Source organism: Hyperolius riggenbachi, chromosome 6, assembly GCF_040937935.1.
Source record: "Hyperolius riggenbachi isolate aHypRig1 chromosome 6, aHypRig1.pri, whole genome shotgun sequence".
In the NCBI taxonomy this organism is placed as follows: Eukaryota; Metazoa; Chordata; class Amphibia; order Anura; family Hyperoliidae; genus Hyperolius; species Hyperolius riggenbachi.
This window is the reverse complement of record NC_090651.1, coordinates 173,056,519-173,075,607: the sequence shown is the minus strand read 5'-3', so window position 1 is coordinate 173,075,607 and position 19,089 is coordinate 173,056,519. Positions and strand designations below refer to the sequence as shown.

The window sequence follows — 19,089 nt, the reverse complement described above, 5'->3', positions numbered from 1 at the left end:
GGAAATCAAATTCTGCAAAATGACCTGTGAAATCCTAAAGGTACTCATTGGACTTTGGGCCCTTTAGCGCAGTTAGGGTGCAAAAAAGTGCCACACATGTGGTATCGCCGTACTCGGGAGAAGTAGTACAATGTGTTTTGGGGTGTATTTTTACACATACCCATGCTGGGTGGGAGAAATAACTCTGTAAATGGACAATTGTGTGTAAAAAAATCAAAAGATTGTCATTTATAGAGGTATTTCTCCCACCCAGCATGGGTATGTGTAAAAATACACCCCAACACACATTGTACTACTTCTCCCGAGTACGGCAATACCACATGTGTGGCACTTTTTTGCACCTTAACTGCGCTAAAGGGCCCAAAGTCCAATGAGTACCTTTAGGATTTCACAGGTCATTTTGCGGAATTTGATTTCCAGACTACTCCTCACGGTTTAGGGCCCCTAAAATGCCAGGGCAGTATAGAAACCCCACAAATGACCCCATTTTAGAAAGAAGACACCCCAAGGTATTCCGTTAGGAGTATGGTGAGTTCATAGAAGATTTTTTTTTTTGTCAAAAGTTAGCGGAAAATTGATTTTTATTGTTTTTTTCACAAAGTGTCATTTTCCACTAACTTGTGACAAAAAATAAAATCTTCTATGAACTCACCATACTCCTAATGGAATACCTTGGGGTGTCTTCTTTCTAAAATGGGGTCATTTGTGGGGTTCCTATACTGCCCTGGCATTTTAGGGGCCCTAAACCGTGAGGAGTAGTCTGGAAATCAAATTCCGCAAAATGACCTGTGAAATCCTAAAGGTACTCATTGGACTTTGGGCCCTTTAGCGCAGTTAGGGTGCAAAAAAGTGCCACACATGTGGTATTGCTGTACTCGGGAGAAGTAGTACAATGTGTTTTGGGGTGTATTTTTACACATACCCATGCTGGGTGGGAGAAATACCTCTGTAAATGACAATCTTTTGATTTTTTTACACACAATTGTCCATTTACAGAGTTATTTCTCCCACCCAGCATGGGTATGTGTAAAAATACACCCCAAAACACATTGTACTACTTCTCCCGAGTATGGTAATACCACATGTGTGGCACTTTTGTGCACCCTAACTGCGCTAAAGGGCCCAAAGTCCAATGAGTACCTTTAGGATTTCACAGGTCATTTTGCGGAATTTGATTTCCAGACTACTCCTCACGGTTTAGGGCCCCTAAAATGCCAGGGCAGTATAGGAACCCCACAAATGACCCCATTTTAGAAAGAAGACACCCCAAGGTATTCCGTTAGGAGTATGGTGAGTTCATAGAAGATTTTATTTTTTGTCACAAGTTAGTGGAAAATGACACTTTGTGGAAAAAACAATAAAAATCAATTTTCCGCTAACTTTTGACAAAAAAAAAATCTTCTATGAACTCACCATACTCCTAACGGAATACCTTGGGGTGTCTTCTTTCTAAAATGGGGTCATTTGTGGGGTTCCTATACTGCCCTGGCATTTTAGGGGCCCTAAACCGTGAGGAGTAGTCTGGAAATCAAATTCCGCAAAATGACCTGTGAAATCCTAAAGGTACTCATTGGACTTTGGGCCCTTTAGCGCGGTTAGGGTGCACAAAAGTGCCACACATGTGGTATTGCCGTACTCGGGAGAAGTAGTACAATGTGTTTTGGGGTGTATTTTTACACATACCCATGCTGGGTGGGAGAAATACCTCTGTAAATGGACAATTGTGTGTAAAAAAAATTAAAAAATTGTCATTTACAGAGATATTTCTCCCACCCAGCATGGGTATGTGTAAAAATACACCCCAAAACACATTATACTACTTCTCCTGAGTACGGCAATACCACATGTGTGGCACTTTTTTGCAGCCTAACTGCGCTAAGGGGTCCAAAGTCCAATGAGCACCTTTAGGCTTTACAGGGGTGCTTACAATTTAGCACCCCCCAAAATGTCAGGACAGTAAACACACCCCACAAATGACCCCATTTTGGAAAGTAGACCCTTCAAGGTATTCAGAGAGGGGCATGGTGAGTCTGTGGCAGATTTCATTTTTTTTTTTGGTGCAAGTTAGTAGAAATGGAAACTTTTTTTTTTTTTTTCTCACAAAGTGTCATTTTCCGCTTACTTGTGACAAAAAATAATATCTTCTATGAACTCACTATGCCTCTCAGTGAATACTTTGGGATGTCTTCTTTCCAAAATGGGGTCATTTGGGGGGTATTTATACTATCCTGGAATTCTAGCCCCTCATGAAACATGACAGGGGGTCAGAAAAGTCATAGATGCTTGAAAATGGGAAAATTCACTTTTTGCACCATAGTTTGTAAACGCCATAACTTTTACCCAAACCAATAAATATATGCTGAATGGGTTTTTTTTTTAATCAAAAACATGTTTGTCCACATTTTTCGCGCTGCATGTATACAGAAATTTTACTTTATTTGAAAACTGTCAGCACAGAAAGTTAAAAAAATCCTTTTTTTGCCAAAATTCATGTCTTTTTTGCTGAATATAATAAAAAGTAAAAATCGCAGGAGCAATCAAATAGCACCAAAAGAAAGCTTTATTAGTGACAAGAAAAGGAGCCAAAATTCATTTAGGTGGTAGGTTGTATGAGCGAGCAATAAACCGTGAAAGCTGCAGTGGTCTGAATGGAAAAAAAGTGGCCGGTCCTTAAGGGGTAGAAAGCCCTAGGTCCTCAAGTGGTTAAGATGTTTGACCAGTAGTAAGCCACTTACACGACCCTGCAATATCACTCACACCACTCTAACTAACATTACCATTTCCCTCATCTTATAATGGGAACCTCACTTAAATTCAAAGATTGTATAAAAAATGGGGCAAGTGGCAGGTCAGAATTAAGGCCAATAGGCATCACTGTCCAGAGCGTAAAAGTCAACCTGGATTTAATTTGGCACAATTTTTTATCTAAGTCCCCATGATGGGATCTGCATTTTAAAGGGGAACTGAAGTAAGGTGTATACAGAGGCTGCCATATTTATTTCCTTTTAAGCAATACCAGTTGCCGGGTAGCCCTGCTGGCAGGCTCGTACTGACCCACCGAACTGCCAATGAAAGGATCGGTGGGCCCCGCCTCCTGGGGGCCCCAGAGCGGGCACATCGCAGGAAGGGGGGAAATTGGGCACACAGAGCGGCGGGGAGGGAGGAAGCTTCCCCCTCTCCCTCACCTAGGGGCCCCTCCTCCGCGCTCCCCCTTCCGCACTCCCCCTCCCTCCAAAATTGCAGCCAGCGGCTGTGAGCAAACAATAGCTTTATCGGCATGATGAGATGAGATCCATCGCTCTGCATGCCGCTGGCTGGTCTGGTCTCCTGCAATGCACTGTGTCCAATCACGCTCTCACAGTACTTCCTGTGAGAGCGTGATTGGACACAGTGCATTGCAGGAGACCAGACCAGCCAGTGGCACGCAGAGCGATGGATCTTCTCATCTTATCATGCCGGTAAGCTATTCCCCGCTCGCTGCCTCTGGCTGCAATTTTGGAGGGAGGGGGAGTGCGGAAGGGGGAGCGCGGAAGGGGGGCCCCTAGGTGAGGGAGAGGGGGGAAGCTTCCCCTCTCCCCGCCGCTCTGTGCCCACTACCCCCCCTTCCAAGCTGGGGGGGGGACTTAGACCTGGCTGCTGCCTACCTAACTGGGGACACCTGTGACCTGCCTACCTAAAGGGGTGGGGGCTCCAGGTGAGGGAGGGGGGTCCCTCTGTGCCCACTGCACCCCCTTTCAGCATGGGGGCCCCCACTAACTGGGGACCTGCCTTTGTGGGGATATCTGCCACCAATCTACTTGTATTTTGTAGGGATATCTGCTACCAATCTAATTGCATTTTGTGGGGATATCTGCCACCAATCTGATTGTATTTTGTTTGGAAAAATGCCGCCAATTTGATTGCATTTTGTGGGAATATCTGCCGCCAATCTATTTGCATTTTGTGGGGATATCTGCCGCCAATCTAATTGCATTTTGTGGGGATATCTGTCGCCAATCTATTTGCATTTTGTGGGGATATCTGCTGCCAATTTGATTGCATTTTGTGGGGATATCTGCCGCCAATCTAATTGCATTTTGTGGGGATATCTGCCGCCAATCTAATTGCATTTTGTGGGGATATCTGCCACCAATCTGATTGTATTTTGTTCAGAAATCTGACGCCAATTTGATTGCATTTTGTGGGGATATCTGCCGCCAATCTAATTGCGTTGTGGGGATATCTGCCACCAATCTAATTGTATTTTGTTGGGAAATCTGCCGCCAATTTGATTGCATTTGGTGGGGATATCTGCCGCCAATCTATTTGCATTTTGTGGGAATATCTGCCGCCAATCTATTTGCATTTTGTGGGGATATCTGCCGCCAATCTATTTGCATTTTGTGGGGATATCTGCTGCCAATTTTATTGCATTTTGTGGGGAATCTGCCGCCAATCTGATTGCATTTTATCGGAAAATCTGCTGCCATTTGACTACTTGATAAGTTATCATGAGGCATGTAACTACTTGATTATTTTATCTAAAATGTATCTGGTCAGACCTAATCTCTGTGAATAACACCGCTACTTATTTTGTGTTTTGTTTTTTTTAAAGTCTGCCCATGACTCATGATGACCACGCCGATGTTCCAGTGCGTGGTGACACCCCCTTATTTTTGCTGCGCGCGCCGCATGTGGACATATCCCTATTGGAGACTGTCCTCAGAAGTGCTTACAATCTATATTCCCTACCATAAAATCATGCAAAATTTTGGGAGTACATGTGTATGTGAGCCCAAAATTGGGGGAGGGGAGGGGGTGGACCCCAGGCTGAAACTTCCTCGGTGGGCTCTTAGTGTCCCAGTCCGACCCTGCCTGCTGGTCTATTTATCTGCAGTAGTATCTGAATAACACCAGAAACAAGCATGCAGCTAGTCTTGTCAGATCTGACTTTAAAGTCTGAAACACCTGATCTGCTGCATGTTTGTTCAGGGGCTATGGCTAATAGTGTTAGAAGCAGAGGATCAGCAGGGCTGCCAGGCAACTGGTATTGCTTAAAAGGAAATAAACATGGCAGCCTCCATATACCTCTCTCTTCAGTTCCCCTGTAATCACTCTCTTAACCACTTGCCGACCGCCCACAGCCGATGGGCGGCGGCAAAGTGGACGCCAAAAGGACCGCAATACGCCCAAGGGCATTGCGTCCTTTTGGCATGCCGGGGGAGCGATCGCGTCATTGATGACGCGCGCTTCCCCCGGCAACTGGCTCCGCCCACCCGCGACGACAACCCGCCGGCCGTTCGGAAGCGCCGGCGGGTTGTTAACCCCGCGATCGCCGCTACAAAGTGTATAATACACTTTGTAATGTATACAAAATGTATTATACAGGCTGCCTCCTGCCCTGGTGGTCCCAGTGTCCGAGGGACCACCAGGGCAGGCTGCAGCCACCCTAGTCTGCACCTAAACACACTGATCTGTCCCCCCCCGCCCCCTGATCACCCACAGCACCCCTCAACCCCCCCCCCCCCCCGCCCACCCCCCAGACCACTGTTTGCACCCAATCACCCCCCTAATAACCCATCAATCACTCTCAGTCACTATCTGTCAATGCTATTTTTTAAAAAAAATTCTCTAAACTGCCCCCCCTGTGTACTGTATGCATCTATCCCCCCTGATCACCTGTTAATCACCTGTCAATCACCCGTCAATCACCCATCAATCACCCCCTGTCACTGCCACCCATCAATCAGCCCCTAACCTGCCCCTTGCGGGCAATCTGATCACCCACCCACACCATTAGATTGCCCGCAAACCCGCCGTCAAATCACCTCCCAAGTGTATTGTTTACATCTGTTCTCTTCTCTAAACACCCACTAATTACTCGTCAATCACCCATCAATCACCCCCTATCACCACCTGTCACTGTTACCTATCAGATCAGACCCTAATCTGCCCCTTGCGGGCACCCAATCACCTGCCCACACGCTCAGATTGCCCTCAGACCCCCCCCCCCCCTTTATCAATTCACCAGTGCATTAATTACATCTGTTCTTCCCTGTAATAACCCACTGATCACCTGTCAATCACCTGCCAATCACTTGCCAATCACCTATCACCCATCAATCACCCCCTGTCACTGCCACCCATCAATCAGCCCCTAACCTGCCCTTGCGGGCAATCTGATCACCCACCCACACCATTGGATCGCCCTCAAACCCGCCGTCAAATCACCTCCCAAGTGTATTGTTTACATCTGTTCTCTTCTCTAAACACCCACTAATTACCCATCAATCACCCATCAATCACCCCCTATCACCCCCTATCACTGTTACCTATTAGATCAGACCCTAATCTGCCCCTTGCGGGCACCCAATCACCCACCCACACGCTCAGATTGCCCTCAGACCCCCCCTTATCAATTCGCCAGTGCATTAATTACATCTGTTCTTCCCTGTAATAACCCACTGATCACCTGTCAATCACCTGCCAATCACCTATCACCCATCAATCACCCCCTGTCACTGCCACCCATCAATCAGCCCCTAACCTGCCCCTTGCGGGCAATCTGATCACCCACGCACACCATTAGATCGCCCGCAAACCCGCCGTCAAATCACCTCCCAAGTGTATTGTTTACATCTGTTCTCTTCTCTAAACACCCACTAATTACCCATCAATCACCCATCAATCACCCCCTATCACCACCTGTCACTGTTACCTATCAGATCAGACCCTAATCTGCCCCTTGCGGGCACCCATTCACCCGCCCACACGCTCAGATTGCCCTCAGACCCCCCCCCCCCCCCCCTTATCAATTCGCCAGTGCATTATTTACCTCTGTTCTTCTTTGTAATAACCCACTGATCACCTGTCAATCACCCATCAATCACCCCCTGTCACTGCCACCCATCAATCACCCCCTGTCACTGCCACCCATCAATCAGCCCCTAACCTGCCCCTTGTGGGCAATCTGATCACCCACCCACACCAATAGATCGCCCGCAGATCCGACGTCAGATCACCTCCCAAGTGCATTGCATCTGTTCTCTCCTCTAAACACCCACTAATTACCCATCAATCACCCCCTGTCACCACCTGTCACTGCTACCCATCAGATTAGACCCCTATGTGCCCCTAGGGCACCCAATCACCCGCCCACACCCTCAGACCCCAGCCCTTATCACCTCGCCAGTGCATTGCTTGCATCTATTCCCCCCACTAATCACACCTTGAGACACCCATCAATCACCTCCTGTCACCACCTGTCACCCCCTAGCACACCTACCCATCAGATCAGGCCCTAATTTGCCCCGTGTGGGCTCCTGATCACTCGGTCAAACCCTCAGACCCCCTTCCGATCACCTCCCCAGTGCATTGATTGCATCTATTTCCCCCTCTAACCACCCCCTGAGACACCCATCAATCACCTCCTGTCACCCCCCTAGCACTCCTATCCATCAGATCAGGCCCAATACAACCTGTCATCTAAAAGGCCACCCTGCTTATGACCGGTTCCACAAAATTCGCCCCCTCATAGACCACCTGTCATCAAAATTTGCAGATGCTTATACCCCTGAACAGTCATTTTGAGACATTTGGTTTCCAGACTACTCACGGTTTTGGACCCGTAAAATGCCAGGGCAGTATAGGAACCCCACAAGTGACCCCTTTTTAGAAAAAAAGACACCCCAAGGTATTCTGTTAGATGTATGACGAGTTCATAGAAGATTTTATTTTTTGTCAAAAGTTAGCGGAAATTGATTTTTATAGTTTTTTCACAAAGTGTCATTTTTCACTAACTTGTGACAAAAAATAAAATCTTCTATGAACTCACCATACACCTAACGGAATACCTTGGGGTGTCTTCTTTCTAAAATGGGGTCACTTGTGGGGTTCCTATACTGCCCTGGCATTTTAGGGGCCCTAAACCGTGAGGAGTAGTCTAGAAAACAAATGCCTCAAAATGACCTGTGAATAGGATGTTGGGCCCCTTAGCGCACCTAGGCTGCAAAAAAGTGTCACACATGTCATATCGCCGTACTCAGGAGAAGTAGTATAATGTGTTTTGGGGTGTATTTTTACACATACCCATGCTGGGTGGGAGAAATCTCTCTGGAAATGGACAATTGTGTGTAAAAAAAATCATAAAATTGTCATTTACAGAGATATTTCTCCCACCCAGCATGGGTATGTGTAAAAATACACCACAAAACACATTATACTACTTCTCCTGAGTACAGTGGTACCACATGTGTGGCACTTTTTTGCACCCTAAGTGCGCTAAGGGGCCCAAAGTCCAATGAGAACCTTTAGGATTTCACAGGTCATTTTGCGACATTTGGTTTCAAGACTACTCCTCACGGTTTAGGGCCCCTAAAATGCCAAGGCAGTATAGGAACCCCACAAATGACCCCATTTTAGAAAGAAGACACCCAAAGGTATTCCATTAGGAGTATGGTGAGTTCATAGAAGATTTTATTTTTTGTCACAAGTTAGCGGAAAATGCCACTTTGTGAAAAAAAACAATTAAAATCAATTTCCGCTTACTTGTGACAAAAAATAAAATCTTCTATGAACTCACCATACTCCTAACGGAATACCTTGGGGTGTCTTCTTTCTAAAATGGGGTCATTTGTGGGGTTCCTATACTGCCCTGGCATTTTAGGGGCCCTAAACCGTGAGGAGTAGTCTAGAAAACAAATGCCTCAAAATGACCTGTGAATAGGATGTTGGGCCCCTTAGCGCACCTAGGCTGCAAAAAAGTGTCACACATGTGGTATCGCCGTACTCAGGAGAAGTAGTATAATGTGTTTTGGGGTGTATTTTTACACATACCCATGCTGGGTGGGAGAAATCTCTCTGCAAATGGACAATTGTGTGTAAAAAAAAATCAAAAAATTGTCATTTACAGAGATATTTCTCTTACCCAGCATGGGTATGTATAAAAACACACCACAAAACACATTATACTACTTCTCCTGAGTACAGCGGTACCACATGTGTGGCACTTTTTTGTGCCCTAAGTGCGCTAAGGTGCCCAAAGTCCAATGAGTACCTTTAGGATTTCACAGGTCATTTTGCGACATTTGGTTTCAAGACTACTCCTCACGGTTTAGGGCACCTAAAATGCCAGGGCAGTATAGGAACCCCACAAATGACCTCATTTTAGAAAGAAGACACCCAAAGGTATTCCGTTAGGAGTATGGTGAGTTCATAGAATATTTTATTTTTTGTCACAAGTTAGCGGAAAATGACACTTTGTGAAAACAGACAATTTAAATCAATTTCCGCTTACTTGTGACAAAAAATAAAATCTTCTATGAACTCACCATACTCCTAACGGAATACCTTGGGGGGTCTTCTTTCTAAAATGGGGTCATTTGTGGGGTTCCTATACTGCCCTGGCATTTTAGGGGCCCTAAACCGTGAGGAGTAGTCTTGAAACCAAATGTCGCAAAATGACCTGTGAAATCCTAAAGGTACTCATTGGACTTTGGGCCCCTTAGCGCAGTTAGGGTGCAAAAAAGTGCCACACATGTGGTATCGCCGTACTCAGGAGAAGTAGTATAATGTGTTTTGTGGTGTATTTTTATACATACCCATGCTGGGTGGGAGAAATATCTCTGTAAATGGACAATTGTGTGTAAAAAAAATAAAAAAAATTGTCATTTACAGAGATATTTCTCCCACCCAGCATGGGTATGTGTAAAAATACACCCCAAAACACATTATACTACTTCTCCTGAGTACGGCAATACCACATGTGTGGCACTTTTTTGCAGCCTAACTGCGCTAAGGGGCCCAAAGTCCAATGAGCACCTTTAGGCTTTGCAGGGGTGCTTACAATTTAGCACCCCCAAAATGCCAGGACAGTAAACACACCCCACAAATGACCCCATTTTGGAAATTAGGCCCTTCAAGGTATTCAGAGAGGAGCATAGTGAGTCCGTGGCAGATTTCATTTTTTTTTTGTCGCAAGTTAGAAGAGATGGAAACTTTTTTCCATTTTTTTTTTGTCACAAAGTGTCATTTTCTGCTAACTTGTGACAAAAAATAAAATCTTCTATGAACTCACCATGCCTCTCAGTGAATACTTTGGGAGGTCTTCTTTCCAAAATGGGGTCATTTGGGGGGTATTTATACTATCCTGGAATTTTAGCACCTCATGAAACATGACAGGTGGTCAGAAAAGTCAGTGATGCTCCAAAATGGGAAAATTCACTTTTGGCACCATAGTTTATAAACGCTATAACTTTTACCCAATCCAATAAATATACACTGAATGTTTTTTTTTATCAAAGACATGTAGCAGAATAACTTTCACGCTCAAATGTATAGGAAATTTTACTTTATTTGAAAAATGTCAGCACAGAAAGTTAAAAAAGTCATTTTTTTGACAAAATTCATGTCTTTTTTGATGAATGTAATAAAAACTAAAATTCGCAGCAGCAATCAAATAGCACCAAAAGAAAGCTGTATTAGTGACAAGAAAAGGAGGTAAAATTCATTTAGGTGGTAGGTTGTATGACTGAGCAATAAACCGTGAAAGCTGCAGTGGTCTGAATGGAGAAAAAGGCTCTGGTCCTTAAGGGGTAGAAAGACTGTGGTCCTCAAGTGGTTAAACTTCAAACACTCCAGGGTTTTTTCATGGTGCAGCTTAAAATGTAATCCCAAGGGGATGGGCTCAATCAAATCTAATGCAAATTTTGGAATTGAACTGACAAACAGCAGCAATTTTTCATATTACACCCATGTTACCTTTATTTTTAACCCTTCCCTTACTTAAAGGCTCTGGCCCCTTAAGAACCAGAGCCTCCCTCCTTCCCCTTCCTTTTCAGCTGTGACTCAAACAGTATTTGGCTTAATGAAATTAGCACCTCATCAGGATATAGAGCACAGCTGTGTGAGCAGACTGCAGTGGTGACAGCAGTGCAGAGATAACAACCTGAGTATGCGGTGACGAGACATTGAGATTTACGTCCTGACAAAGGTTAAGAGGCGTAGATTTCAATTTCTTGTGTCCGGAACAGGTTAACATTAACTACTGTGGAAAAATGCACGTGTTGTCCAGGAAAATGCATGTGAAGATAGGTGTGCCTTTTTCACACACACAAATGTTTCATTAAGCTTTAAGCAATGCCATTTGTCTGGCTGTCGTGAATTTTTGGGTATCGAACATTTCTGAGTCCCAAACCTGGAAAAGGCATGCATGCTTGTTCTGAGTAAGCAACTCAGAAGATAATAGAGTCAGTAGATCAGCACAACAGCCAGGCAATACTATATTTAAAGGGAACCTAAACTGAGAAGGATATGGATTTTTCCTTTTAAAATAATACCAGTTGCCTGACTCTCCTGCTGCTCCTGTGTCTCTAATACTTTTAGCCACAGCCCCTCAACAAGCATGCAGATCAGGTGCTCTGACTGAAGTCAGACTGGATTAGCTGCATTCTTGTTTCAGGTGTGTAATTCAGCCACTGCTGGAGCCAAAAGGCCCATACACACGTCGGATTTGCGCGAACGACGGGTCGTTTGAACGTTCCGTCGTTCGCACGTTCCCGCATGAAATCCGGCGTGTGTACAGACTATCGTTCGGGAGATAAGACTGGTTACCAACGATCCGCCGGGCGGATCGCTGGTAACCAGTCTTATCTCCCGAACGATAGTCTGTACACACGCCGGATTTCATGCGGAAACGTGCGAACGACGGAACGTTCAAACGACCCGTCGTTCGCGCAAATCCGACGTGTGTATGGGCCTAAAGAGATCAGCAGGACTGACAGGCAATTGGTATTGTTTAAAAGGAAACATCCATATCCCTCTCAGTTTAGGTTCCCTTTAAAAGACATTCAGAAATGGCAATTCAAAAGCTAAATGTAATTATACTAAGTACCCCAAATGTATTAATATCTTCCAGCCAGCGCTGTAATAAAAATATATATTTTATTTAAATAATATAAGATCCTTACTTAACCACTTGACCACTACAGGTGGTGTTCCTTTATGGACCAGAGCAATTTTCACATTTCAGCGCTCCTCCCATTCATTCACCAATAACTTTATCACTACTTATTACACCAAAATCATTTGTTTCTTTTTTTTCGCCACGAGTTAGGCTTTCTTTGGGTGTTTGTTTGTTGTTTTTTTTTATAATAATTATTGTATCCTATATGCATTTTAACACGAATAATAAGAAAACATTGAAAAATTCATTATTTTTTAAAGCTTTCAGCCACTGTAGTTTTTTTTTTTTTAAATAAAATGTGCTACTGTGCATAAAACTCACATTTTTATTTGCCTATTTGTCCGGGTTATTACAAAGTTTAAATTATGTCACTAGTACAATGTATGGCGACAATATTTTATTTGAAACAAAAGTGTATTTTTTCAGTTATATGTTCGTTTATACAATATCACTAATTACAAGCCATTATTTGCAAAAATAATAGTAATATACCTCCATGACATACATAAGGTGATTATTTATTGGTTTGGGTTTTTTTTTTTTTACAAGTATTTTATTTTGGTAATGGGGAGGGAGGTAAGGGGTTAATTAATGAGGGATTTATTTATTTTTATTTAATTTAATGTTATGTAATGGTATTTTATGTAGGTGTCTTTTTACTTTTTGGTCATTATGAACAATTCACAGAAAGTTTTTTGTGTGTTTTTACTTTTACTTTGAGAATGACCACCAGCATCTCGCTGATGCCTTGGTCATTCATTACAGGCACCTATATCGATTTTGAGAACACACATTCACATACACCAATCAATATATTAACGGGCGGCAACGAGAACGTGCGTGGGGTGCGCACGAGCCTGTGCAGCAGGTGACCACAGCGAAGTACGTATATGTATGCCCCTGGAGCTAAGATGATGTCTCAAGAAGCGTAGATATACTGTACCTGGTACGATAAGTGGTTAAAGCAAATCTGAAGCGAAAATAACCTTATGGTAGAATGAATTGTATGTGTAGTACAGCTAATAAATAGAACATTAGAAGCAAAGAAAAGAGTCTCTTATTATTTTCCAAAAGCAAGAAGTTTTATATCAGGATGATACCATTTATTGGCTAACTAAAAATGAATAAAAATAAGCAAGCTTTCGGCCTTGCAGCCTTCGTCTGGCTTATATCCTGTTAGTTATTTATTATTATTATTATTATTTTCCAGTACAGGAAGAGTTAAAAAAAAACTTCAGTTGTTATTTATGCAAAAGAGCTTCTCTGAGTTCTTCGACCCACTGGGTCAAATACAGCCTTGTTTTCTGGTGCACTTTAAACTGAAAAGAAACAGTAAGAGAGAGCTTGTGATAAGGTTTTACTTCAGGAAAGTTCAAAGGGTCATTATTTCTGCTTTGTTTTATAGTTTTAAAGACAGAATGTGCTTTTAAAACTGCAATTGGACAGAATGATGCAATGTTATTAAAAAAAAAAAAGCTATAGAACTGAAAAAAAAATAAAAAATATGAGACTCTTTTTTTGCTACTAATGTTTTATTCATTATCAGTACTACTCATACAATTCATTATATCATAAGTTTGGGTTTTTTTCACTTCAGATTTGCTTTAAGAGTAGCCAGGTGTAAAAAAAAATGGCTAAAACAGCTTGGAAAAGGAGACTAGCTCCAAATTTATTAGATATGTATCTGTAAGAGTTATACTGCTGATTTTTTCACTTTGACACTTCGATACTTATCTGGGGCTTTTTCCATCCCTCTGATGTCTTCCCAGCTCCTCACCGTCATCCCATGCTGCTCGGTTCCCTCTGTGTCACCCTCTGGGCTTGATTCACTAAACCGTGATAACTAATATCGCGGTCACACTAGCGTTTTTCACGCAAAAATTTGTAGTTGCGTGTGAAAAAACGTTACGCGCGTCATAAGGCGCGAAAAACGCTGGCGCGTCCGAGATATCAGTCATCACGGCTTAGTGAATCAAGCCCCCTGAACGCTGGATGTGCGGCCCATGATGCGTTTCTCCTCCAACACTCTCCCGTGGCTGGGCGCATTCTACACTTGCGCAATAAGTAAAAATTGCTACTGCTAATGTGCAGAACGCTCCCGGCCACAGTAGCGCAATCAAGGAACCCTGTGGTCAATGCCACACATGCGCAGTGGTTGGCGACACACTGAGTCACCTGGCTTCCAGAGGGGGTGCAGGGAGAATCAAGCAGCTCGGAGCGATTGGGAGGGAACAGGAAGACTTCGGTGGGGGGGGGGGGGGGCTGTAAAAAGCCCCAGGTAAGTAACTTTTTTCAGTTAAGAATACCTTTAAAGAGGACCTGAACTTACTCTCTGCTCTAAAAGATACACAACAGCACAATAGCATTTAAAGAAAAACATTTCTTTGTTACAGCTGATACAAATCCTGCAATGAATCTGCAGTGTATCTACTTCCTGCTTTCATGGAAGCAGACATATTGTTAACATCCTGTGTGTATCAATTATCTCTCTGCCGTGGCAGGCATCTAATATAGCTGAAGGTTGAAATTACACCTTGTGTTTAGTCACAGATGAGGTGGATTAGACAGGCTAAACTCTAAATACATACAGGGTGCATTTCTATGTTTTACTTCTGTCCTGTGCAAGAGTTCAGGTCCAATTTAAAGGATACATGAGCTGAAAAAGAATACAAAGCTTTACTTATCTGGAGCTTCTTCCAGCCTCTAGAAGTTTGTGTGTCACTCGCTGCAGTTTCCCCATGCTCCAGGGTCCCTTAATGATTGCCAACCTGCCGAGTCGGCGGCTTCTGCGCATGCATGGGTACCTCTCGATTTACAAATAAGAAAGAGGGCAAACTTAAATTGGAGCAAAAATCACATACTTACCTAAGAAAATAGAAGCCTCTGGATCCTGTAGATGCTTCCCAGGACATCCTCCAGTCCTCCGTTGCTGCTCACAGACCTCCCAAAAATTACCAACAGTGGTTTGTTGGTAAGATTACCAATCAGATGATTGGGGCTGTGCGTTTCTTCAAGCATAAGCATAACCTTACTGCAGAGGCGTAGCTAGGGCTTTCAGCGCCCGGGGACAAAGACTATTAATGCGCCCTGCAAGGAGGGACCTTCAGCGCGCTGCGTGGCCATACAAAAATAAATGGGCGTGGCCATACAAAAATGTGGGCGTGGTAATGGGTGGGGCCAAATATACATGACCTTAGCAGTGGTGTAAAAGGTCTGCCAGGGAAGTTTGAGCTCTGCCATAGTTTTTCCCCCAAAATACATGTAATCTGACAGCATTTCACCAAAAATACATGTAATTTGGCAGAGGTTCCTCCAAAATACAGATAATTTGGCAATGGTTCCCCCAAAATAGACATAATCTGGCAGGAGTGGTTGCCCCAAAATACATATAATCTGGCAGCTGTAACCCTAAATACACTTAATCTGGCAGCAGCGGTTCCACAAAAATACAGTTAATCTGGCAGCAGTTCCCCCAAAATAGGTGCCCCCAGTATAGGTAACCAGGTCTATAGGTGTCCCCAGTGGAAGTAACCAGGCCTATAGGTGTCCCCAGAATAGGTAGCCAGGTGTATATGTTTCCCCAGTATAGGTAGCCAGGTGTATATGTGTGCCCAGTATATGTAGCCAGGTGTATATATGTCCCCAGTATAAGTAGCCAGTGGTATATGTCCCCAGTATAAATAGCCAGGTGTATATATGTCCCCTGTATAAGTAGCCAGGGGTATATGTCCCCAGTATAAGTAGCCATGTGTATAAATGTCCCCTGTATAAGTAGCCAGGGGTATATGTGCCCAGTATATGTAGCCAGGTGTATATATGTCCCCTGTATAAGTAGCCAGGTGTATATATGTCCCCTGTATAAGTAGCCAGGGGTATATGTGCCCAGTATATGTAGTCAGGGGTATATGTACCCAGTATAAGTAGCCAGGTTTATATATGTCCCCTGTATAAGTAGCCAGGGGTATATGTGCCCAGTATATGTAGCTAGGTGCCCCCCTCCCCCACCACCTTCTCTCTCACTCCCCCTGCAGATATGAGCGGTGAGCGGGCAGCATAACACTTACTCCATTCGCGCGGAGAAGACAGATCTGTGCTTCGCTAATCTGGTCTAGTCTAGATAGATAAGGGCTTCCGCACTTGAAGTGTAGGGTAATTCATTTAGCTGGTGGAGTAGCAGAGGTTAGTTTTGGGTAGTTAGTGCAGGTAGTGGGGCAACAGGGGTTAGTATAGCTTAGAAAGAGACAGAAGGGGGGGCGGGGACACCACAAGATGCCCCTGTACCATGGACGCACCAGGTTTAGAGTATTTCATTTTTTCCCTGATTTTTGTCCTCCAAACCTAGGTGCGTCTTATCGTCCAGAGCTTCTTATGGTCCGAAAAATACAGTAATGTTATTATTGTGTGCTATTGGAATTACACTTGTTACTACTGTATGTGATCAAGTCAATATCTGCAGTCGAACACAGTGAATCCAGCGCAGGAGACTTGGGCGCACAGGGAGTAACTTCTGCACCATCAGAAGACGGAGCTGAAGTTACTTTTAAAACACAATAATTCGGCTTCCAGCAACTGCTGGAAGCTGAATTATTTCATTCCCCACCATCCATGGCGTATTAGCCAATAGTATTTAACACTTCCGGGACTTGTGCAGCAGCAGGATCAGCCATATACCGGCTGTATCCTGTGCCCAAGTCTTACGCACCGATTCCTCGCGTACGCATCTGCATTGCACTGGGGCTTTCACACCCTCAAGGGATAGACAGATTGTTGGTGGAGACGAGAGGTAATTAACTTCTCTGTGCTGCCGCACTACTCTGCATTCCAGGGGGGAGGGGTCTCCACAAAGCCTGCAGCAGAACCCAATATCGCCACCACACACCAAGCCCCCTGTGTCTATGGTCCCAATAGCAGCCGTTATGGTGATCCCTACACCACTAAATCCAGTGACATTTTCAGCAGAGAGCGGGGCTATGTGCCAGCAGTGTGTGGACATGGTGCCCCGGGAAAGACTCACTACAAGAAGACAGGACAGGTAATTATAACTTTACAGGAGAAGAGCATCCTATGAATTTGTGTTACAGGCTGGATATCCACTTTAAGAAATGCCTCTGCCAAATAAAAGTTATGTAAATGTGCCCCTTACAGAAAATACCATTAACCACTTGAGGACTGCAGTGTTAAACCCCCTAAAGACCAGGCCATTTTTTACCTAATTGATCACTGCAGCTTTAAGGCATAGCTGCAGGGTCCCACAAATCAGCACACAAGTGATCCCCCCCCCCCTTTTCTCCTCACCAACAGAGCTTCCTGTTGGTGGGGTCGGATCCCCTCCACCGCAGTGTTTATTTATTTATTTTTTTACACAAATATTTGCATTAGTTTTTTATTAATACATTTTGCTATTTTTACTTTTTTCTAAAACTTCTCCCTCCCCCCAGCCGGCCAATTCTGGCAATCGGCTCTCATAGGCTTTAGCCTATGAGAGCCGATCACTCTCCTGTGTCCCAGGGGGACAGCTGTGTCACACGGCTGTCCCCAGTACAGCGCTGCTGCAGATCGCAGCGCTGTACTTAGTCAAAAGATGGCAGTTTCTCCGTCTAACAGTCTCTCAGCTCCGCTCCGCCCCGCCCACCAAGCAGGAGATGCGCGGGCAGCCTGTGCGCGATCTCCTGCAAAACAGAGCCCCAGGACTTTACGCCTATCGGCGTTAGGCGGTCCTGGGGCTGCTGCGGCGGTAACGCCCGTTGGCGTGACACGGTCGGGAGGTAGTTAACACAGCAGCTTTCAGAAGTTGCTTTTAGAATTTTAAAGGACCACTATTAAAAAAAAAAAAGTAAAATCTGAAAGAACCAACAGCTTTTGGACTAGTCCATCTCCTCATGGTTTTCTTTGTTTTCAAAGGTATTTCCTGAATGGCAGTTGCTAAATCTAACTGCATAAATAGTCAGATACCAGCCAACCTTCCTATTTGCTTGCTCACTTTTTTGGCAGTTAGACTTAGCAACTGCCGTTCAGTAAATGCTTTTGAAAATAAAACAAACTGAGAGTTCCCCCTGAGGAGATAGACTAGCCCAAAACCGGTCGGTTCTGTGAGATTGAACTGCATACTTTTTTTTGCTATAGTGGTCCTTTAAAATGCCAGCTTGATGTTCCTTAGCATCTTAGCTCTTAGCTCAAGGACATAGACATGTGCGGATATTAGGGTCATACAGTCTTTCCACAAGACCCCAGTCCTATGCTGATTGCTCTCATCTCAGCATGTCTAGGACACAGTCACATTTCATCCCAGTGATACTCTTGCACGTTTAAGCCTCATATCACTCTTACTCCAGTGCTTATTGTCTTATGTTTGACTCATGACTATTTTTACCAGATCAGTTATTACTGCCATTTATGCAAGCATAAAACCCCTGTGATCTCTCTCACAGCCCATTTATAGCCATTTGTTTTGCTAACCCTCTTAGCAGCAGCATTCTTCTATACAATATATCCACTATCTTCTCTCTTCTTTTCTCCGATGTCTGCCACCTGTGTTTGTTGCTTTTGGCAGGCTCTTTGTTTAAAGCGTCAGATCTCTCAGTGCCCATCAATGGCCTGATTCGCCACAATGTAAAAGGCCAAAAATAAAGCAGAGCCTTGGTAGAATAATTCAGACTATACACACATTGGTACCCACAGCACTGATGCATAGCGCTCTTACCTTTAAACATCAGTGCACTAGGACCGGAGATAAGAAAAACTGTTCTAGGGTCAATGCTGATGATCGTTGCTTTCCTCCCTGCTTTGATATATCCTTCTTCCCTTGCCTCCCTTCTTCCTGCACTTGAGTTGTAGCAGCCAGCTACGCTACTGCTGCTCAGGTCACGTGGTTTGTATAATGAGCATCCCAGCGGCTTCTCTACAGATGCTCCCAGACAGGAGGAAGATACTGTGGAGCATGAAAGATGCAGAGAGACAGCCAGTGTACGATCAGGCAAAATAACAGATAACGTTGCTATATTTGAGTTAAAGCATATATATGTTCAAATATACTGATGTGGAATGTTTGTTACCATTGTTTTTTTATATATATATATATATATATATATATATATATATATATATATATATATATATATATATTTATTATTAATGTTATTATATATATT

At 44.0% G+C, this 19,089-nt stretch overlaps 1 protein-coding gene across 2 annotated transcripts in view; it reads right to left on the bottom strand.

Moving 5' to 3' along the window:
- Positions 1-19,089, bottom strand: part of SEPTIN3 (septin 3) — a 298,561-nt gene that overhangs the window by 249,446 nt on the left and 30,026 nt on the right. For both annotated transcript variants that reach the window (XM_068240225.1, XM_068240226.1), the window contains exon 2: positions 18,642-18,869. In XM_068240225.1, the coding sequence (XP_068096326.1) occupies positions 18,642-18,869 (228 nt within the window). The remainder of the gene's footprint in view (positions 1-18,641; positions 18,870-19,089) is intronic.